General features: G+C 45.7%; 1 protein-coding gene across 2 annotated transcripts in view; it reads left to right on the top strand.

Moving 5' to 3' along the window:
• EMC10 (ER membrane protein complex subunit 10) overlaps positions 1–23,354 on the top strand; it is a 1,014,047-nt gene extending 990,693 nt beyond the window's left edge. The window contains exon 7 of one of the 2 annotated variants that reach the window (XM_044059486.1): positions 23,048–23,354. In XM_044059486.1, the coding sequence (XP_043915421.1) occupies positions 23,048–23,155 (108 nt within the window). In that variant the 3' untranslated portion in view covers positions 23,156–23,354. The remainder of the gene's footprint in view (positions 1–23,047) is intronic. The other variant, XM_044059487.1, reaches the window with a different exon arrangement.
• The last annotated feature ends 211 nt before the right edge of the window (positions 23,355–23,565 follow it).

Here is a 23,565-nt window from a genome sequence, read left to right as displayed (position 1 = left end):
GCTAAGTCCTTGGCTCTTTCTCTTATAGCTGCATCTTCACAGGTCACTAGGTACTCCATTAAGTGCAGCTATGATGCAGTTGAGGCTTCCTCTAGATCTGCAGCTTATGCTTCTGTTCGTAGGAGATGCTCTTGGCTATCCCAGATGACATCAAGTCAAAATTACTTGATGCCCCACTGGATAACTGCACTTTTTGGTAAGGCTGCTGCTGATCTTTTTAAGACACTTAAAGAAAAAGGTAAGGAACTCCAAGACTTTAAACACTTGTTAGTTTCTCCAGTGCCTACATTTCATAGACACTTTCTGGCTAAGACTCCTTTCATTAGGAAACCTTCTAGGTCTGCCTCTTCTTCAGTACCCTCGGGTTCTAGGCCAAGAAAAGCTGCTATGAGTCCAATACACTCTAAAGCTGTTCCTTCTTCCCCATCTCTGCAACAGCCCTTTCAGCATAAGTCGGGGTTTCTTTGACCGTCATCACAAGCTTCCAAATCATACTCCTCTTTCTCTCCATTTTCCTCTTGCTCTTTCAGCCTGGGAGGAGATCATTTTGGATTTTTGGGTGGTTTCCATTATCCAGAATGGCTATTTCATAACTTGGAAGTCTTTTCCCCCTTTTTAGGGGATTTCTCAACGTTCCTCTGATCAACTTCATCTGTTCCTTCAGCTGCTATCTCAGCTCTCTCTTCAAGGCACCATTCAACCAGTTCCTTCACATCAGCAAGGAAGGGGATTTTATTCCAGCATGTTCCTGGTTCCAAGAAAAGAGGTCCCTTGGACACCCATTTTGGACCTCTCAAAGTTAAATACATTCTTGGTGGTGCCCTCCTTTAGAATGCTATCCCTTCAGTCTCTTCTCCCCCCTGGTGCCTCCTTAAGCATTCTTAGTCTCACTGGATCTCAAGGATACTTAGCTGAGTATCCCTATTCACCCTCTCTTCAGGAAATACTTCAGTTTCTCTGTGGGTTCTTGGCACTTTCAGTTCTCTGCCTTGCCATTTGGTATTTCCACTGCCCTCAGGGTTTTCACAAAGTGTCTGGCTCCAGCCATTGCCTTACTAAGACTGAAAGGCCTTCAAGTTTACTCTTATCTGAATGGCCTGCTGTTTCTGGCCAGCAGTTCTGCTTTTCTTACTCAACATCTAAATCTTGCTGTTCCCTTTCTTCAAGGTTTGGGGTTCATGATAAATTTCAAAAAAAATCTTCTTTCTCCCAGTCAGGATCACAATTTTCTGGAGTGCAGGTTCAGGATAGATATGATGATGGTGTTTCTTCCTTCAGAGAAAGCTCAGTCTCTCATAGCTTTCATGGAATCTCTCCTAACTCTTTCTTCCATCACTGCCGGGGAGTTCCTCAGACCATACTACCCTTTGCAAAACTTCACATGAGGAAGTTCCAGTGGGTTTTGAAAACAGTTTAGTCTCAGCATGCATTTCCCTTGGAGACTGCCATTCCCCTTCTTCCTTGCTTAAAGACAGAACTAGGATGGTGGCTGCAGCAGCTCAGTCAGAGTCCAGGTCTACCTCTTCTAATTCCTCAACCAGTGTTTGATCTTTTTACAGATGCCTCATACATAGGATGGGGAGCAACCTTAGCTTCCACAAAAGTGCAGGGACTATGGTCTCCTTCTCAGAGAAAAAAGCACATAAATGTCAGGGAAATGAGAGCCTTGATTCTAGCCTTACAGGCATTGCATCCTCTGTTTCTACTAGACCCTGCCAAGATTCTCACTGACAATACTACATTCCTTTGGTACATAAACTAGCAAGGAGGTACAAAATCCTATCATCTGATATTGTTAATCCTCGTTCATTCCTTACGCATGGGTATTGGTTCCGAGCTCAGAACCGAGCCACCTATTTTCCAAGCTCGTGTCAGCTTCAAACTCTCGAGCTAAACTCTTACCCACAATCACCCTCTCCCTGTTACCTCAGATTTTGTTTGCCGCGTTGCCATTCAGTCATGTCAAGCTACTTCTCTTGAGCTAAGTACAGTCAATTGTTGTTTAATAGCTTTACAGATTACTTTTCTGTCAGAAAAGTTCATATTTTATTGTCTCACCCTATCGCATCTAGCGTTCATAATTTCTTCAGGTTTTTCTGCTTTTTTCTTTACCACTTTTACCGCCAGGTATTCTCTCTTTACCATCGTTTGTAATCCTTTTCCCTTTTTCTCTCATACCTTCGGGTACTCTCTTGTACCATTGTTGGTACCTTTTGTATTAATTAATTTGCTGTCATGGCAAATAAGAAAGGTAGTCCGGGGTTTATGCGGTGTTCTGATTGTGGACACAAACTGCCTACTTCTGATGCACACTCTTTGTGTGTTTATTGTTTGGGAGCTTCCCATTTCTCTGTTGACCCACCCTGTACTATTTGTGAGAACTTTTCTAATAGAACCTTGTTGGAAAGTAAAAACAAGCTGATACAGAAGGGACTTCTAAAATCTCCCTTTTCAGAGGCTATTTCTGGGTCGGAGGCCTCAACCCCTCCTAGAGCCCATAAGAAAACCTTGGATGTTCCCACTAAGGCTAAATCTTTGCCTTCGTCCCCGGCTGGGGACTCCTGCCAACCAAAATCTAAAAAGGCTAAAGTTTCGGCTCCGGAGCTCTCTGTCAGCCCCAGTGCTTTCGGTGCCTAGATCTTCGGCACCGAGGCCTTTGGCTCTATTAGTGATTTCGGCACCGTCTTCTCCTGCAGCCTTCTATATATCGGCACAGAGAGGCTCCTCGGTTCAGACCATTACCACTGTATCAGCACTGGCCATTCAGTCGGCGCAGACCTTTACCGCGTCAACTCCGAGATCTTCCTCTGTACCGACGCCTTTATTGTTGACTCCAGTTTTGTTGGTTCCAGCTTCGGCCCCGACAACCACTTTGACACCGATCCCTGTGTCGGTGTGACCTCTGCACCGATGACTTCTTCGGTGCAGACAACAGTAGTCCAGTCTCTCTCAGCACCGTTGTCCTCGGTGTGGTCAGATGAGATGGGCACAGAGTCTGCCTCTTCTGTGGACAGGCCTGTTTCTCCCTCAGTCTCCGTGAGGTCCACTAGAAGCCTTTCCGAACATGTGTTGCGTCTTGTGGACCAGGTACTCTTGGTCAGAGGTATCCCACCCCTCAGGAACTATCCTTCCTTGGGAGGTGATCACCCATCTCCAAAGACCCCTTCTTATTCTCCTCCTTCATTGCCTTTGACGTCCATGGATATAGCACAGTCTTCCCCTTCTGCGGTTCCCTTTATGGATCTCACTAAGGAACCACAGTTGCCTTCGTGTCAGGAAAATTTTGCTACAACCCAGGATGTCAGCTGTGACACGCATAGTTTGCTGCTCCACAGCCATCCAGGGACTCTGGGTCGGCAGGCTGAGCCACTTAGGGGAGGGGTGACCCCTGTTCTAGACATACACTCCTCTTCGGGTGGACCAGCCTTCCAACTGATGGAGAAGGCTTTCGCTGTTGCTGGCGATACCGGACTGTCTATACCTCCGCCCTCCTCTGCTACACTGGTTTCACAAGTCACATCTAGCGGACACCAGGTGCAAGGGCGGCAGGACATATTCCCTCAGGAATCCCCTTTTCCACTGTCTTCTCCAGCTTCTCCCGCTGAGGAGATCCACCAGAAAAGTTTGTGTAAGAGGAAGCACATGGACTCCACAGAGGAGTCCCTCACTGAAGACACAGATTTCGATGAGGGGGAAGGATCCCCTCGGTCACCCTCTGAGGTATCCTTTGGTGATATCCTTGAAATCCTGAAACAGAGAGGTGACTGGCAGTCCTCTAATCCGAACTCTGAGGAATCTGTGTTCCTGCAGGCCTTTTGCATCTGGCCCCCTACCTCCTGGGTTACTCCACCTGCCGATGAACTTGTTCGGTTCATCGTTCAGAGTGCTTGGAAGGCTCCTGATACCGTCAAAGCTGTTCCCTGGAGGCCAGATAAGATCTTGTCCCCTCCTGCTTCGGATCCACATTGGTCCAAAGGTCTTCCTGTAGATGCTTTGGTGGTAGCGGCTGCAACAGAAAAGGATCTGGCAGAAGAAGAAAGCCAGACTGTCCATCCGCCTAACAAAGAGTCCAGGGCCCTGGACAGGATAGGGAAGTGCACCTTTGCTATCAGGAGGGATCTGGTTTCTGAGCTCTCTGAAACCTTAGCTGGTGCCATGTCTGATGAGGTCCGTGACAAAGTGGCCTCTCAGCTGGCCACCATTGAATCTATATCTAACTCCTCTATGCGACTGATATCTCACGCATCAGAAGGAGCAGCGAGTTCAGCTGTGGTCTTGAGACGACAAGCCTGGATGCGCTTGTGCAACTTCGCGGAACCCTTTAAGTCTTTTTTTCTTAATGCCCCCATTGAGGCCTCCTCGTTGTTTGGGCCCCAAGTTAAAAGCACACTGGCCAGATGTGAACAGGATGGTAAGACCCTTTCTGCCGTAGTTGTCTGTTGTTCTTTCCCTCAACGTGCTTTCTCCCGAAACCAAAAGAGTGGGAAGATATGGTTCCAGAAATCTCAGGGTCCTTTCCGTGACACACAGGCCGAGTTCTCCCCCAGAGGCAAAGGGGGAAATGCACAGGTAAGATGCTCCTTTCGGGGCAGAGGGGGTCCGCATAATAGGGTTTCTTTCCCTGGTCAATCCTACCAGCGCTCCTGAAGAGCGGCCCAACTCCTTTCTTCTGGAGGTGGTTGGGGGACGTTTCTCCTTGTACCCTTCTGCTTGACTAATCATCACCACCGATTCCTGGGTACAAAATATTATAACCAGAGGTTATCATATCCCCTTCGATCTTTGTCCCGTCCCTTCAAAAAATCTTCCCGACATTCCACCCAGTCAAAGGGAAGAAGCAGCACTAGAGATAAAAAAGCTGCTAAGAAAGAGAGTCATCCAAATAGTCCCTCCAGACCAGATAGGATCCAGATTCTAGTCCCTCCAGACCAGATAGGATCCAGATTCTACTCAAGACTATTTTTGGTGCCAAAGAAAACCGGGGACTGGAGACCAATTTTGGATCTCAGTGTATTGAACAAGTTTGTGAGAGTACAAAAATTCTGGATAGTCACAATTACAGTCTATCCTCCCGCTTTTGGAAAAAGACGATTGGATGTGCTTTATAGATCTTCAAGATGCGTACTACCACATAAAGGTGGACAGGCCATCAAGACGATTTATGCGCTTCCGTACGGGAGCCAGTCACTACCAGTTCAGAGTATTGCCCTTCGGACTCTCTACAGCCCCCAGTGTGTTCACAAAGTGCATGGCAGTTGTCACAGCTCACTTGAGACTTCAAGGATTCCAGGTGTTTCCATACCTAGACGACTGGGACATTTCCGCCCCCACCAGACATCTACTGGAAAAAGCCCTAGCATACTCTCTTCTCACTGCTCAAAGGCTAGACATAACCATAAACTGGAAGAAATCCAATCTCACCCCCTCTCAGTCGACAGAATTCATAGGGGTTATCTTGGGCACAAAAAATTGCAGAGCTGCTATTCCAGAGCACAGAATTCTAAGGATAAAGCAACAACTAATTCCAATCCTTTCAAAGGAAAAATCCACGGCTCACTCGGTTCTACAGCTGTTTGGTTCCATGGCAGCCTCCATCACCATTGTTCCCCTGGCCAGGTTTCACATGAGGCTTCTACAATGGCTACTGCTCACCCAATGGTATCCTTTTCAGCAGCCTCTTTCAGCCATGATTCGAGTAACCCACAGGTGCAAACAGGATTTAAATTGGTGAATGACGCACAATCTCTCACACTGGTCTCGCCCCTTCTCCCCCCAGCAACCCAAGGCCACAGTGACCACGGACACCTCCCTGATGGGGTGGGGGGGCTATGTCAAGAGACAGACAGTCCAAGGCACTTGGTCCAAACTGGAGGCCCATCTGCATATAAATGTTCTAGAGCTGAGGGCGGTGCTTCTGGCATTGCAAGCATTCCATCCCCTGCTGCTCTCTGGGACAACTGCGATTCAATCAGACAACATGGCGGTGGTCTAGTACATCAACAAGCAAGGTGGAACCACATCTTACCCCCTTTGTCGAGAGGCCATGAGGATATGGCAATGGGCGATGGCTGCCAACTGTTTTCTTCTAGCAACGCACATTCCCGGGAGTTCCAACGTGATAGCAGACAGACTCAGCAGGTGCATTCTTCAACCTCACGAGTGGTCCCTGAATCCCTTGATCGCGGCGGAGATCGTCCACCGCTGGGGCCTTCCTTGCGGCGACCTCTTTGCATCCCCGACCAACTACAAATGCAGCAACTACTTCGTCCTGATTCCCCCTCCGGGACAGTCACCCAGGGACGCTCTATGGCCCTCGGGTCTTCTTTACGCATTTCCACCCCTTCCCCTCATTCCCCAGTTTCTGAAGAAATCCCGTCGGTTGAAGAGCAACGTGATCCTCATAGCACCATATTGGCCTCGACAGATTTGGTTCCCCTTCCTTTGGCCTCACCTACTAGATCGACCATGGATTCTCCATCCAACCCCGGAGTTGATCTCACACCCACAGAACCTGATTCATCCCATCTTGAACAGCCTGAAGCTCACAGCTTGGCTACTCCAATTCCCTTGATTGCCAGGCAGAATGATCTTTCTTTACCAGTACATGATATTTGCATTGCTTCTCATAAGTCTTCCACTAGAATTACTTATCTGAGCAAGTGGAAAAGATTTACCTGTTGGCTGAAAGATAAACAAGTAGACCCCTTTTCAGCACCAGTGTCGATAATACTAGACTATCTGGCCGACCTGTTTCAATCTGGTCTATCGGCCTCTGCCATTAGAGTTCATTTGGCTGCAATTTCTAATTTTCATGAGGGTGTCCAAGATTCCTCTCTTATGGTCCCATAAATTGTGCAAGACCTTCATAAAAGGTGTGAATCATCTAAAGCCACCTTTTAGAGAACCTATTCAACCATGGGTTTTATCATTAGTTCTACAAGCTCTGACAGTGTCACCTTTCAAACCAGCCTCTTCTTGCAACCTCAAGCATTTGTCATGGAAAACCTTGTTTTTGGTCGCTATTACTTCTGCCAGACGTATTTCTGAACTTCAAGCTTTATGTATCAAGAGTCCATACTTGATTTTTCATAAAGATAGAGTGTCTGAGAACTAATCCGTCATTTCTGCCTAAAGTGATCATTGAAATGTCCATTAATCAAGCCATTGAATTGCCAGTTTTCTTTCCCAATCCAAACAGAGGAGAGTATTGCCTACATACCCTAGATATACACAGGCAAATATGTTTTTACTTAAACAGGACTAAACCCTTTCGTAAATCTGACCAGTTATTTTTGGCCTTTTCTGGACCTAGATTAGGATCTGCTGTTGCTAAGGTCACATTAGCTAGATGGTTGAAGTACTGTGTGACCTTTATTTATACACAACATAATATCTCATTGCCTACTACCATGAAAGCTCATTCAACAAGGTTAATGGCAACTTCTGCTGCCTTCCATGCCAGAGCTTCTTTACATGACATCTGTGCAGCTGCAACTTGGGCTATGCCTCATACCTTCATCAATCATTACAAATTGGATTTGGCCTCCAGGGGAAGAGCATCTTTCGGTTCTATGGTGCTCAGGAATGTCCTTCCATGAGAGCCTCCCAGGAATAGAGGTAGCTGGGGACTCTGTCCCATGCATAAGGAATGAACGAGGGTTAACAATAGCAGATAAAGAAGTTATGTCTTACCATAACGTTCCATCTGTATTGTTGATCCTCGTTCAGTCATTATGACCCTCCCTCCCTCCTTACCCCTCCTGTGGTTTCTAGTGGATCTCACCATCCGGTTCTCTTAGGTTATTTGACTAGAGGTAGCCTCTACTTTCTTTGACTTGCAAACTCAATCTGAGGTAACAGGTAGAGGGAGATTGTGGGTAAGAGTTTAGCTCGAGAGTTTGAAGCTGATGCGAGCTTGGAAAATGGCCGGGACCGAGCCCGGAACCGATACCCATGGGTAATGACTGAACGAGGATCTACAATACAGATGGAACGTTATGGTAAGACATAACTTCTTTTTCTTTCTCGCCTGGCAGTCAAAGTGTGGAAGTTGGCTATTCAGTACAAAGTCATACTGCAGGCTGTGTACTTTCCCTCTGCTCAGAACCTGGTGGCAGATCCATTGAGCAGATACATGACACCATCCCACCAGTGGATGCTTCACAGGGATGTGTTCCTGCAACTCTTTCACTGGTGGGGTACTCCAGAGATAGATTTATTTGCCTCCCCCCAGAACAGACAACTTCCTCTTTTCTGTGCCAGGGTCCTTCACCCTCGGGCATGGAAGGTGGACGCCCTCTCTTTTTCATGGAAGGGGATGTTTCTTTATGCATCCCCCCCTTCCCTATGATTCAGAAAGTTTGGTTGAAAATTCAGCAGGACAAACCAAAAATCATGTTAGTGACCCCCTTTTGGCCAAGACAGCATTGGTTCCCTCCTCTTCTGCAATTAGCCGAGGGCCATCGCCACTAGTTGCCTCACTGGAGAGACAGACTTACTCAGGTCAAGGGATCTCTGATTCATCCACACTTGTCAACTCTTCGCCTGACTTTATGGGTGATCAACTTCTGACTCCTTTTAGGTGCCTTTTCTCTAAAGACATGCTTCGGGTTTTGCAGGAGGCCAGGAAACCCAATACAAGGAAATCTTCCATTTCCAAGTGGACAAGATTTTCTATTTGGTGCCAGAAAAAGTGAAAAAGGACCCTCTTAGGGTAAATATTCCTTTGGTGTTATCTTACCTGTGTGAGTTACTTAACAGTGGTCTCTCTTATTCTTCTATTAAGGTCCACTGCTCTGCTTTATCTGCTTGCCTACCCTTGACTCCCTCCACTGGTTTCTAGGTTGGAGGTTAAGCTTTTCTTGAAAGGTGTCCTGCACATGAATCCTCCCAGGAATCCAGTTCTGCCTCCTTGGGATCTTAATTTTGTCCTGGAGACATTGATTCAGGCCCCCTTTGAACCAGCTGATCTGAAGTAGGGACTTCATTTGTCAGCAACCTGTGGGTCTTGGATCCGATATCGGATCCGAGCTGGCAACTTGTTTCATAGCTAATGGATCTGAGCTCCTAGCTCCTCCCCTCACCCATAATCCCCTGCCAACCCTCCATGACCTCAGATCTAGTTTGCCGCGCTTGTGGATGGCTGGATTCCTTTGAGCTCTAGCGAAATCGTCAGTTAAGTGTCTTTTGAGTCAACTTTTCTCTCAGTTAATTTTAAAAAAAGTGTGTAAGATTCAGGTTCCCTGTAATTTTTATTTTTTTTACATAATTTTCCCTCCCTTTGCTGGTCGTTAGTGAGTGTGTGTGTTTGTGTTTTTGGGGCCTGTGTGTTTGTGTAGCACTCCTTTTTCTTCAAAGTATGGCTGAGGCCCCAAAAGCCATTTTTTCTAAATGTACCGAGTGTGGCCATAAGCTCTCCCCAGCTGATGGCCACACTCAGTGCGTTCGGTGCCTTGGGGTTGAACACCTCACCTCAGGCTGTACCATTTGTGCAGTGTTCAACCCCAGGGCACTAAAAGAGCGGAGGTCGAAGCTGGTCCTGGCGGGACTCTCGGCTCCAGCCTCTGCTGCTCCCGTGGCACTACCACAGGCTGTGGTCATTGCCACTCCTGCCCCCCTTCCTCCAACCGGGACTCAAACTCCCGCTAAAGCGCCGGAGGACAGGGAGGCTAGGAGGGGAGAAACGGAGGGAGAAGCACCACAAACGGCGGGCCGAGGCCTCAGCTTCGGCCCCGCCAGCTAAGCAGGCTTCTCCCTCCACTGCTTCTAGGTCTCCTCCTCCTCGGCTCCGATCTCCTTGCTTCTCCCCAGGGCCCGAGGAGGAGGAGGCCTGATCTCCATCGAGGCAGCATTCCAGGCCTGCCTCAGTGGCCTCGTCGAGATCAACTTTCAACATGTCAGATGCAGACTTGGACCGGATGATGCGAAGATTCATCCAGGCCCAGCTGCAGATTGGAGTGCTCTTGCCTCCCCCCCCCTTCGGGGGGGAGCTCGACACCCTTTTTCGCTCCAATTGCTCCTTCTCCGACCTGCTACCCGGGTGTTTGGAGCGTTCAGAGCCGAGCAGCGTCGGAGCCGGGGGTGGGTCGGCGCTGACAGTACTTGTTACTTCGGATCCGACCCTGCCCTCGAGTCTGTCGGATCCGACCTCTCAGAGCCGTGGCCCGAGCTTCGGATCCAAGGGATTCAGTGTGCCTTCGGCTCCATCCAGGTCGGAGCGCACTGGTCCTTCGGATCCGATGGTCTCTGCGCCGGCTCCGATCCCTTCATCAGATCCGAGTGGGAGCCGGCTCTCGGAGCCCAGGGAGAGCGGTTCCCCCTCGGCCTTTGATGTAGTGGAGAGGGCTCTGTCGAGAGCATCCGGACCCCCGGCCCTTGTCTCTGCTCCACCCTGCACTCCCTCTCTGCTGGGCCAGGCTTCCATCACCCGGCCTCATGGACAGCCTGCTTCAATGTCCCAGGTTGTTCCATTGGAACAGGATGTTGCTGGCGAGACCTCCTCGGACAGTCCCCCCGAGGAAGTGCCTCGCAAGCACAAGTGCAAGAGGAGGCACGTGGACTCCCCTGAGTCCTTAACTGAGGACACGGACTTGGATGAAGGGGAAGGCTCCCCAAGATCACCCCCTGAGGATGTCTCCTTTGGAGACATCATGGAGATGCTGAGGATCAGAGGTGGGTGGGCTGCCCCCAAGGCTTCCTCCAACGAGTCCGTGTTTCTGGAGGCATTCGAAGCAGGCCCGTCTACCTCTTGGGTGTCCCCTCCGGCCGACCTCTTGGTGGACCTTAGTACCACCAGGGCGTAGAAGGACCCGGACACCATGGAGCCAATCTCCAAACGCCCGGACAGGATACTAAGCCCCCCCACAGACCGGTCACACTGGAGCAAGGGTCCCCCCGTAGATGCCATGTTGACGGCGGCAGCCACGAAGAGGGAACTAGCTCAGGAAAGCCCCTCAGTCCATCCACCGAGCAAGGAGTCCCGCTCGATGGACCACTTAGGGAAGCGAGTTTTTAGTTCAGCGACCTTTTCGGTAAGGTCTCTGAACTATATGGCACATGTCATCAGGATGCAGCGGGATCTTATCAAAGAATATGCTGCCTCCCCTCCCTGAGTCCATGTCGGCGGAGGACAAACAGTTGTATTCCACCCGAATGGCCACTCTGAGAGCCATTTCAAATACCTCTATGCGGCTATTGTCCCACGCCACCGAGGGAGCCGCTAGAGCTAGTGGAGCGGGCCTAGTCATGAGACGTCAGGCCTGGCTCAGTCATTGTGACTTTGCGGAGCCCTTTAAAGCGTCCTTTGCGAACGCCCCTTTCGATGGTTCTGCCCTGTTTGGCAAAATGGTTTGCGAGACACTTGTCCAGAGCGAGAAGGACGGGAAGACGTTGTCTGCCGTCTGAGTCCGCTTCTCTGCTCCCCAGCGGTCCTTTTCGAAGAACCAAAAGGGTCAGAAGAAGATGTGGTTCCGGAAATCACAACATTCCCAACCCGCTCCGGACAACCAGTCCTTCCGTGGCAGAGGAGGACAGGGAGGACGCCGCCCCAGGGGCAGAGGGGCTCTGAGGAACTTTGGGTCCAGAGAACCTTTCTCTGGCCCACGCAGCAGCCCTGAAGGGTTGCCCGACTGCTCCACTCTGGAGGCAGTCGGGGGGCGCTTCTCGGAGCACCTAGTGGCATGGGAGTCCATCACGACAGACTGCTGGGTGCTTCGAATTATATCCAGAGGATACAAAATCCCATTACTTCATATCCCCAAATTCAAGAACCTCCCCGATGTACCACCCGATCAGAGGGAGGCTGCAGCCGCAGAGATTCAGCAGCTGCTAAGAAAAAGAGCCATCCAGCCCGTCCCCCAAGACCAGCTCGGATTAGAGTTCTACTCCAGGTTCTTTTTGGTGCCAAAAAAGACGGGGGACTTGAGACCGATACTAGACCTGTCCCGTTTGAACCTGTTGGTAACCAAGGAAAAATTCCGAATGGTCACTCTTCAATCTATTCTTCCCCTTCTAAGGGAGAACGATTGGATGTGCTCTATAGACCTCAAGGATGCGTACTACCACATTCTAATGGACAGACGATCCAGGAGGTTCCTCCGCTTCCGGCTGGGAGCCAGTCAATACCAGTTTAGGGTCCTTCCTTTTGGCCTCACCACAGCCCCCAGGGTGTTCACCAAGGTATTAGCAGTGATTGTGGCCCACCTGAGACTCCAGGGAATACAGGTCTTTCCGTACCTGGACGACTGGCTCCTGACCGCCCCAACAAGGCATCTACTTTGCTCAGCCAGAGATTTCTTTCTCCGCCTAGCCCCCCAGTTAGGCATCACCATCAATGCCGACAAATCCTTTCTGGCCCTGACACAAGTCATAGAATTCATAGGAGCCAGAATAGACACCAGAGATCTGCGAGCCTTCCTGACGTCAGAACGACTACGGAATTTGCAACTTCATGTGCGGGCCATCCTCCAATCAGAGACTCCACCGGCGGAATTGGTCCTGAGGGCGCTGGGCTCCATGGCGGCAGCAATAACGCTCCTTCCATGCGCCCGTCTGAACATGCGGGTACTGCAGTGGACCCTTCTAGTACAATGGTCCTTTCTGTCTTTTCCTCTCCATCACCCCATTGCTATCAGCAAGGCTTGCAGGAGGGCTCTATTATGGTGGCTCCATGCTCCGGACCTCCATACGGGCTGACCCTTCTGCACCTCTCGCCATGGACGCCTCCCGCCTCGGGTGGGGGGGGCATTATTCAGGCAGGACCGTCCAAGGCACATGGAACGATACAGAGACCTCCCTGCATATCATCGTTCTGGAGATGAGAGCGGTGCTGTACGCATTGCAAGCACTTCAGAATCTCCTCCCTGTAGGAACGATTGCAATTCAGTCGGACAACATGTCGGTTGTCTGGTACATCAACAAACAGGGGGGAACCAGGTCTTACCCTTTATGCCACGAAGCCATGAGAGTGTGGGAATGGGCGATTTCCACCAACCGCTTTCTGATTGCAACACACATTCCGGGGCGGGCCAACATCCTAGCGGACAAACTCAGCCGCACCCTTCTTACCCCGTACGAGTGGTCTCTCAACCCACTAGTAGCGAAGCAGATATTCGCAATATGGGGGCAACCCTGCTGCGATCTTTTTGCCTCTCCCTCAAACACCAAATGCGGCAATTTCTTCGCTCTGATTCCCCCTCCAGGGGAAACCCCAAGAGACGCTCTGGTGCATGCTTGGCCACCCGGTCTACTTTATGCCTATCCTCCTCTACCCCTGATGCTGCAGCTCTTACAGAAAGCCTCGCGGTTGGGGAGCAGGATGATCCTCATTGCCCCATTCTGGCCTCGGCAAATTTGGTTCCCTTACCTTGTGGTTTCACCTAGTGAATCCCCCTTGGATTCTGGATCCCAGTCCGGATCCAATCTCCCATCCGTCGGACTTACCGACCCCAAATCTGGACAATCTGAAGCTGACGGCTTGGTTGCTCCAGTTCCACTCCTAGTTAGGACTCCCGGTATCTCTTCACCAGTTAAAGCCATCCTCGTGGCAGCGCATAAGCCTTCCACCAGGAAAGTGTACCGCAGTAAATGGAAACGTTTCTCCGTCTGGCCAGAGCATCATAATCTAGATCCCTTTACGGCTCCTCTTCCATCCATATTAGACTTCCTAACCGAACTTTTTCAGGAAGGCACTAGTTGCTCAACTGTCAAAGTGCAATTGGCTGCCATCTCCCATTACCATGTGGGACATGACACAGGGCCCTTGATGTCAGCCAAATTGTGTAAAACCTTTCTCAAGGGTACCTTTTTGCTTAGACCCCCTATAAAAGAAGCCGTACCACCTTGGGATCTTTCACTAGTTCTTCAAGCCCTGACTGCTCCACCTTTTGAACCTGCTGCTTCAGTAGATCTCAAATACTTGTCCTGGAAAACAGCATTCCTTGTAGCCATTACTTCAGCGAAAAGAGTTTTGGAGCTTCAAGCTCTTTCTGTGAAACCTCCTTACTTGATCTTTCATCCGGACAGAGTGTACCTCAGTACCAATCCCTCCTTCCTTCCCAAAATAGCATCAGAAACCAATATAAATCAATCCATAAATCTACCGGTCTTCTTTCCTAAATATCAGAATAAAGGAGAGTACAAGCTGCATTCATTAGATGTTCATAGGCAGCTGCGTTTTTATACTCATAGAACAGCTGGTCACAGGCAATCCGACCAGCTGTTCATTTCCTTTGCCAAATTTAATTTGGGGAAAGCAGTATCAAAAATCTCCCTGTCACGCTGGATTTTCCAATGTATCCTGTTAGCTTACCAAGCTTCTGGGAGACTCGCACCTGAAGGAGTTCGCGCACATTCCACTCGTTCCATCTCTACTTCTGCGGCCTTCAAATCTAGAGTTCCATTGGATGATATTTGTTCGGCAGCCACTTGGGCCTCATCTCATACCTTTATTAACCACTACAAACAGGACGTGATTTCTAGAGGGAGAGCATCCTTTGGCTCTGCGGTGCTCCGCAATATCCTTCCATGATAGCCACCCAAGATTCAGGTAGCTGGGGACTCTGTCCCACAGGTTGCTGACAAATGAAGTCCCTACTTCAGATTAAGAAGTTATGTACTCACCATAATGTTCCATCTGAGTAGGTGGCTTCATTTGTCTGCAACCATCCCCCCCTCCTTCCCCCTGGCCTTCAGTGGATCTATGTGAGTTGGAATACCCTTTTTGGGTACATATAGAGGGGTAAACTTGATCTGAGGTCATGGAGGGTTGGCAGGGGATTATGGGTGAGGGGAGGAGCTAGGAGCTCGGATCCATTAGCTATGAAACAAGTTGCCGGCTCGGATCCGATATCGGATCCAAGACCCACAGGTTGCAGACAAATGAAGCCACCTACTCAGATGGAACGTTATGGTGAGTACATAACTTCTTATTTCAGCTTCTCTTAAAATGTGTACTTTGAAAACGGTGCTTCCAGTAGCCATTACCTCTGCCAGAAGGGTTTCTGAGATTCAGGCATTAATGGCTTCACCACCATTCCTAGTTTTCTATAAGGATAGTGTTTCTTTGAGAACTAATCCTTCTTTCATGCCTAAAGTTGTTCATGACCTCTCTAAATCAGACTATTCAGTTGCCTGTTTTTTTCCCCATCTCCGCAGTCTCCTAATGAGAGGATTTTGCATTCCCTTGATGTGCAAAGACAGCTTAGATTTTATCTAGACAAAACAAAGTCTATTAGGAAATCTGATAGACTTTTTGTGTCCTTTCATCCGAGGGCTCTGGGGTTGCCTGTTTCTAAGCAAACTATCTCTTCTTGAATTTCTAAGTTAATCAACTTCATGGGAAATCCTTTTCTTCTTATGTGAAAGCCCACTCCACCAGAAAAGTTGAATCCTCAGGGGCTTTCTTCAAGGGTCGTGACACTCGATCCATTTTGGAAGATGACACTTGGACATCAGTTCATACATTCACTAAGCATTACAAGCTAGGTAATATTTCCAGGCCAGGGCAGGTTTTGCCAGAGCACTCTTGTATGGTTTTCTGGAAAATAGGTCCTCCTAATTTTTCTATATATTATTCCTCCTCCCCGAGTCACTTTCCAGCTTTTGCACTCACCCATATGTGAAGAATACACCAACAGCACCAGTGTCGATAATACTAAACTATCTGGCCGACCTGTTTCAATCTGGTCTATCGGCCTCTGCCATTAGAATAAAAGGACATAGAGTAGTTGTGTAAAATCTTACCATAACCATAGAAGTCCTTCTCTTCTGTGTTGCAGTCTTCTTTCCTAGTGCTACCCGCCTTCCCCCCTACATCTTGCACATTTCTTGGATGACTGGTCTTTAGGCATTTTCTATTTTCCTCACAGGGCTACTTTGCTGAGAATTGTATGCACAGACATCCCTTTTATGGCTGACATTCCCTCAGCTTATGTGCAATGTCCCATGTGCTGGCAGTAGCATGAAGCTTTTGTATACTGGCCGAAGTCAGATCATTGGGCAAAATACAACCCATATGTGAAGAATATTGGGCAAAATACAACCCATATGTGAAGAATACTGCAACATAGAAGAGAAGACATCTATGGTTATGGTAAGATTTTACACAACTATTCGTTCCTGTGGTACAGGGCTTGATTCCCTCAGCCCTCATTTATCTACTGTGTGACCCTGAGCAAGTCACTTATGCAGACAGTGCTTCAGGGCAACTGGTAGTTTGTGCTAGGTTCCTCAAAGATATCCTGGACTGCAAGCCTAGTAACTACGTATGAACCTGTGTGACTTTCTCACACACACAGCCCTACACCTACATGCCAGAAACATCCTCTACAATTGTATACTCCTCTGTTTTAATTTTATTAACCTTCCGTAGCTTTGACTGCTGCTGACATTCACCAGACCAAATGCTAATATTAAAAGTGTGAAAGTTAAGATATAAAACCAGTCAGCCTGCCAGTAACAAACTAAGGATTTCTGCAGTAAAAATAAGTTCTTTGACTGGACACAGTTTGGAAGTGGGCGACAATGATAAAAAGGATACTGGATAGCATGTGTATTTAGCAGTCAAAGTGGAAGGGCAGTGCAACGTAATCTCTTGTCCTTGGATCCAGGGTCTACTACTCATGGTAGGGACTAGAAATGGTATGGGAACTGTATTAAGTGACTCTTTATGACAGCAAAGGATATCATCAGAATCAGTACCACACAAGACGTCTGTTCCATCTTAAAAGGCCACAGAGATGCCTAACTAAGGAAATTGAGCACCTCATACTACTCAGAGAGATTAAAAGCCCCATCTTTATACTGTTATTTCATACAGGCTCTTTTTTAGGGGCCTCTGCCTAATAGTTTCATGCTGTGTAAAACCTTGCCCTTTTTGATATGGTTCAGTTTAGAAGTGCCTGTAGTACTATGAACACCAAAATCATAGTATCCATAACCACCTTAAAAAATGGTGGCAGTATAGATACTTAATCCAGCACAGTCCCTGTTTTTGGAAGAGACTTCCGCTTAACTTCATGCATAATCATACCCTGACAGCTATATTCTGAGAAAATTAATTGAAATACATGGGGAGGTTCAGTTGCCTGTGATGCATTACCAGTTAAAGGGAAAAAAGGCGGTAGAATCATGAAGTGTTTGACAGATTTGATAGCAGTAACACCAGCTGAAAACAGAAATGCACATCTCATCAACCAACAGCTTTAAAAGATGTTAGGCACTTCACTGAGCGCAATTTGTCTGTGTGTTGCAGTGCAAATGAGGTAAAAGCTTTCAGTGCTACCAGAAGGACTCTCCAGCACATTTCTGTAGTGGCTGTTGTGTCTGTGGATGCATATTAGGATAGACTTTACAAAAATACAGTTTTGTTGGAATAGATCTTATGTAAATACATTTCTCCCTTTGCATAGACTTGCAAATGCAAACATTTTGAAGCAGGTCTATATCTTCATTTTATGTTTTACATTTTTCATGCAGCTTTAATAAATGCAGTTTCAGTGGAAAAGTACAAATGAGCTACGTTCCATGAATAAACTAAAGGGCAAAAGACTGATAAAGACAGACATGCATACATAACCTCTTAACTGTCCAGATTTTTGCATCATTTTTGGTCTGTTACTTATGCAATGTGTGCTTTTTCTGGCAAATCACTGAGGTTTGAAGTCACTAAATAATGACATACATTTGAGTTTTAGACTTCATATCCTTCAGAAAATGCACGCTAACACAAATCCTGTCATTCTAGCAACCTTTTAAGTTTGTAAGAGCAATATTTAAAATCTGTCCCAATTTTGGGGGCTTTCGCCCAGAAGGGATAGAGTGTGGGATAAAATAAAATTGAGTTTACGAAGATGGTAGAAATAAGACAGATATATGAGAAAGAAGTAATGGGGATTTTTAAAGGGGTTGACAAAGGTTAAAGTATTGCAGAAGAAGGGAAATCTCATAGAACAAGAAGAGAAGCCCAGTGTGCTTAAGGGAAAATAAGGGAGTATTTGGATAATGTGCATAAGTTTAGAAAGGTTGCTGTATATTTATAACTTTACAGTACAAGAACTTTTAGCACCATGACTTTGGGTAACATAATTTTAAAAAGTTGAAGTCAAAATTAGGGAGCCCAAGACAAGAAAAATAACAAGAGATTCTATAGATGTATTAGTTATTTTGAAAATTTTATGAAAAATAATATAATGCCTTCTTTCTTTTCTTGAAACCGTGAACAAAGCCCGGGACTCAGGACACACAGTGTCTACTCTCCTCCTCGATCTCTCTAAAGCTTTCGATACCATCTCTCACAACCTTCTCCTTGCAAAACTTTCCAACCTAAACATGTCTCTCTCCTCTCTCATTTGGTTCACTAGCTACCTGTCCAATAGACAACAATCAGTTAAATGGAAAAATGCCACTTCCTCATTCCTAAATACCCCCACTGGTGTTCCCCAGGGATCCATACTAGGTCCCCTTCTCTTTAATATTTTCACAAATGATTTCCACCACTCAATCCCCAATACAAAACTTATCCAATACGCTGATGACTCAACTATTATCTGTACTGCCACCTCCATCCCTACACTCCTGAAACTGACCCAAGATGCTTTCACAACCACTGAAAAATGGATGTTAGACAACCACCTAGCCCTCAATGCCTCAAAAACAAAACTAATGGTATTTACCCCCTCAAAAACCCTCACATTAGACAGAAATACATTCTCCATCACCAGTCAGGATAGTACATCTCTCAAGCTGGTATCTGAGGCTAAACTATTAGGTGTCCACATTGATGATCAGCTTAAATTCAACTCCCACTTGCAGATTAACATAAAAAAAACACCAGAAACTAGGCATGCTCTACCGCCATAATCACTTCGTAACTGCCCCTACTAAGCTCATTCTCTCTACCACATTTCTCATCCCTTCTCTTCTCTATGGTGCCCCACTCTTATCCAATTTACAATCTTCTCTTAAGGCAAAATTCTCCTCCTGCTATAACAAAATTGCCAAATTTGCTACTGGCCACAAGTCATCTTCACATCACTGTGTATCCCTTCAAAAATAGAACTCCCTAACCATCTCTCTTATATCCAGCTTTCTCATGCACACAAACTTATTTTCAACTCCTCCCTCTGTCCCTCCCTTTCCTCAACCTTTAAAATGCACCTCCCAGAAAGACTCTTTTAAGATCTAGCAACCATAACCTAATTGAACTATATAAACCCAAACGTCCCCCTGGTAAATATCTCTTGTCCTTTGCACTTGCTCGTCTGTGGAACTCCCTTCCACCATCCATCCATACCACCACAAATCCCTCTGCCTTTAAAAAATCATTACACTCACATCTAACATCTCAGTGGGAATGCTCCTGCTTCCACCCTACATAATTCTATTTCCTCTAATTCACTCTCTGGCCTAGTTGGCGTTACTTCTTTTGGTAACTATTGCAGCATGATGTTTTTCTTTTAACTTCATATCCAAATGTATCTTATATTGAATTGATTTTATTTAGTATTACTACCCACTGTGACCTGTAATTGTCATTATAAGTATATCTACCTGCTGTGATCTATAATTTTTATTGTAACTCTTCAATTCAAATGTAAATGTAAACGTTTGTGACTTTGTATTTTTTGGATCTTTTCTCTCCAGGACTCCATTGAAAACGGGTTCTTTTTGGCCCAATGGACTATCCTGGTAAACCAACTGCAAATAAAATAAATAAAAATAAAATAATGTAGAGGAATGAAGAAACAAAGAAAAGGCACAAATGGAAATATTTATGGAAGTCTTAATTGTGCCAAAGGTATAGGAAGATGAAGCTCAGCTATTAATAGCTAAGATAGGAAGAGATGAGATAAGGTGCTGTATAGTAAGTATTCAGCTGGGCAGTCTCCAAGAATGGACTGTATCCCTTTAAAAACTGTTGAAATTAGGAGATGATACAGTGTTAACCTGGAAAGTTATGTTCAACAAATAGTAGTGATCTCTGTGTTACCCAAAGAGGATAAAAACCCTTATGATCTGGCTTCATATACACCCATTTCAGTTTTAACCATGATTCTAAGGTAATTGTCTTCACTAAGAGCATGGCAAAGGCATTACCAAAGTTGATAGATGTGGATCATTGTGTTTTTTTGGAAGGGAAGAAACATTTGATAGTCTTAATGGAACAGTGATGACCAGAGAAAAGCCGAGTGCAAGAAAGCACTGCGGCTGTTAGCTCATGATGCAGAGAAAGCAATCAATAAAGTCAGATAGGATTTTGAGTAGAGCAATGGTAGCATTTGCATCTCCTGATAAAAGACAAAAAGGAGGATATATGAAGAGACAGAGGCAAGAATTAAGGTGGAAGGTTTCTTCTCTGACACGCCTTGTTAGAACAGAGGAACCAGGCAGGGATGTACTCTTTCCATGCAGTTTGCTTTATCTTTAAAGCCATTAGCAAAGAAAATAAGGGATTCACAAATTCAATGATAAAACTGTTATGGTAATCAAGAAAAGTTAGCTTTATTAGTCGATGATGTTATTTCATGTGTGGTAAATCCAGAAAGACATTTTGGTGCTGTGGAACACTTTCAGGCACTTTCATGTATTTTTAAGTGTAATAAATGAAGATCTAATAAAGGCTGTAGCAGTAAACAATGTACCTGTATATTAATTGTTTCAGCAGTACCCATAATTATGGAATCCTGACAAGACTGAGGTATTGATTAAAAAAGATTCTTTTATGGAAATTAAGGATATGTAGAGAAAAGAAATAAAAGATAATACAAAAAAACGAGAATCTGGAGTCTCTTGATTATGGTCATCGACAGTAAGATACAAGCAGTGAAATGTTTTAAGTCCCTTTAGTCTTTTATACAGATCGAGTGTAATTTTTTCAAACAGAGGAGTAGTTGTGGCTGCTGTTGATAGAGCTGAAGGAATGTATTTGAGATGGGAGGAGGGCAAGAGTTTAGTGGGATAAGATGATTATCTCTGTAGAATAAACTGCATCATTATTTTATGACTGATTTATGCTACTTAGTTATACTTGGATTTACTCTTGGAAAAAGAAGTACATTTCCTTAATTCAACATTTTGCTAATGATAAAGCCAGTCTACCTGGTGAGTCCCAGGCCTCTTTTAGTGGAGATCCAAACAAGTTTGAAAATATGCATTTAAAACACTATTTGGTATTGTTTTTATGTAGCATTTTGTAGACACTTGTGTGATTTCAAGTTAATAGTAAAAGACTACTATACAAGCCAAATGTGTGTGTGTGTGTATATTGTGGGTGTTTCTGTGACAGTGCATGTACTTTTTGGTATGAAGAGTCCAGAAGTATTTTTGGCATCAAGGAAATGCTTACTGTTATGGAGTCTCAGAACCTATACTTTATGCAGATTTTCTTTATTGCTGAAACAGAATTTTGGTGCGACTGTTACTCGCACTCTAACATTTTTGTAGTCCTCTGTTTAAACTTGCTGTGTTTAGCTGATTAGTAATATTCACTCTTGTAACTGTGCCATCTTCACAGGGATGGATCCCTTTAATACGATCCGTGAGACTGGGATTCATTTAGTGATCCCTGGCACTGGAAGAGGTGGGGGGGAGTGAAGGGGTGTGAGCTCTCACCTCTCTTGAGGGGGGGTAGGGAGGAATGCATACACTTGGACATGCAAAGACATAGGTTCATAGGTTAGTACTTGGCTAACTGCCCTTGTGAGCCATTTTAAGCCTAGCCAATTATCCCTTGTGAGAGACAAACCCTGCACCTTGTGTCTGTAAGGCAAACACCTTAACCATTAGGCCACCCTCCTAACCCAAAATAGGTTCATAGATTAGTACTAGGCTAACTGCCCTTGTGAGCCATTTTAAGCCTAGCCAATTATCCCTTGTGAGACTCGAACCCTGCACTTTGTGTTTGTAAGGCAAACACCTTAACCATTAGGCCAACCTCCCAATGTGCAACATGTTATTTCCCTGAGGGAATATTGGGGAAGCCATTGCCAAGTGCTTCGGAAGGAGGAACAGGGCTGCTTCAAGGGAACACCCTTGCAGATGTGAGGGAATAGCCATTGAGTACAGTTCTTTGTACATCCCCTGCCCAGTGCTTTGCCAGATGCCCACAGGGAGTAGAGTTTAACAGCAACATCCTGAAATCACCCTTGTTGACTGTCTAAATGGTTGCTCCTCCTGGCCAAATGGTGATAGAGAACAAGTAGGCCAATTGCCTAGGCAGGTTTGGTGATTGACAGGCAGTAGGGGGGAAAAGTTTAGTTAAAAAAAACAAAACTGTCCATCTTAGTTGATGCAGCCATACTCCTCTTGTGCAGATATAAAGGCATTTGAACATCCGTTGCATATTCCCAGAGAATTACTGTTTTTCCTCTGGTGTGCTGGCTGAAAGTTGCCTGATGTTTTGTGAGTAATGGTTTGTGCTTTTTTCCATTAGACATCTAGCTGCTATCAGATCATTTACTTTACTTTAAGCACTCCTGCTAGGCAGGTATTGAGTAGAGAAGGCAAAGTACCCTGTTAACTCCACAAAGTCCAAAAAATGATTTTTAAATTACAGAAACTAAAATTTTGCTTGGAATCAGTTTATCAGATCTATATCTAAACTGACAGAAGACGGTCTTCCCCTCTGTTAGGTGTTCCTGGAAATTACTTGTAGTTAATCCAGTGTCTATTGCTGTTAGCATCAGTGTTATTTATGGGAAGGTAGCACAAAGAAAATGTTTTTCACCAGGCTTGTGTATCTTCTAAAAATTATTTGCATTCCTTTGATAATTTCCGTAATCCATTTTGGAAGGTTCAACCTGCAGCACTACAGTGTTTTTCATGGACTGGTGTTTAGTAAGTTGGCCCTCACCTTTAGCCTGTCTTACAGTTTGTTTCAGGACATGTTGAGCAATGTGTGAATGAATGACTTTTGACACTCTAGCTTAAAACTTTAGTAGGTTATTTGATTGTATGCTGTGCGTTATCTTTTGGGATTTTATACCTATTGTATCATTTAACACTGTGAGATAAACTAATCACTTTTTCTCTCTCTTTCTTTCTCTTGCAGTGGATGTACATCATTCCCATTGTCTTATTCCTGATGATGTCTGGCGCACAGGATCCCAGTGGGCAGGGAGGGGCAAGCGGAGGTGGATCTGGTGGCGGGGGGAGGTGAAATGGACATTGAAACCAAGAAATTACTTCTATCAGCTCAAATAGAATAAAAAAATCTGCTTTTGTACAGTAGATGCCACACACATTCTCATGGGGAAACTGGCTTTACCTACCCAATAAATATTTATACTGCAATGTTCAGGCTGAATGCAAATGATGTAATTTTTCTTATAATTTCAATAAAATATTATAAGAGAGTACAAAAGAGCCTGTTTACTGAAGAGAACACTTCTGAATAGTTAAAGAATCTGTAAGAAATGTATTGGCTGATTTTAGAAGTTGGGTAGCGTTTAGGGCAGAGGAGGAAACTGCCTTTGAGTGAGGTATTGGTAAGTCACAATTTATATGCAACAGTCATAGGATATCCCACTAGTGCATTAACTTCACAGGATATCCCACTAATGCATTAAC

Source organism: Protopterus annectens, chromosome 17.part0 (assembly GCF_019279795.1).
Source record: "Protopterus annectens isolate FY-2018-M chromosome 17.part0, PAN1.0, whole genome shotgun sequence".
Classification (NCBI taxonomy): domain Eukaryota; kingdom Metazoa; phylum Chordata; order Ceratodontiformes; family Protopteridae; genus Protopterus; species Protopterus annectens.
This window is presented reverse-complemented; position numbering and strand designations above follow the sequence as displayed.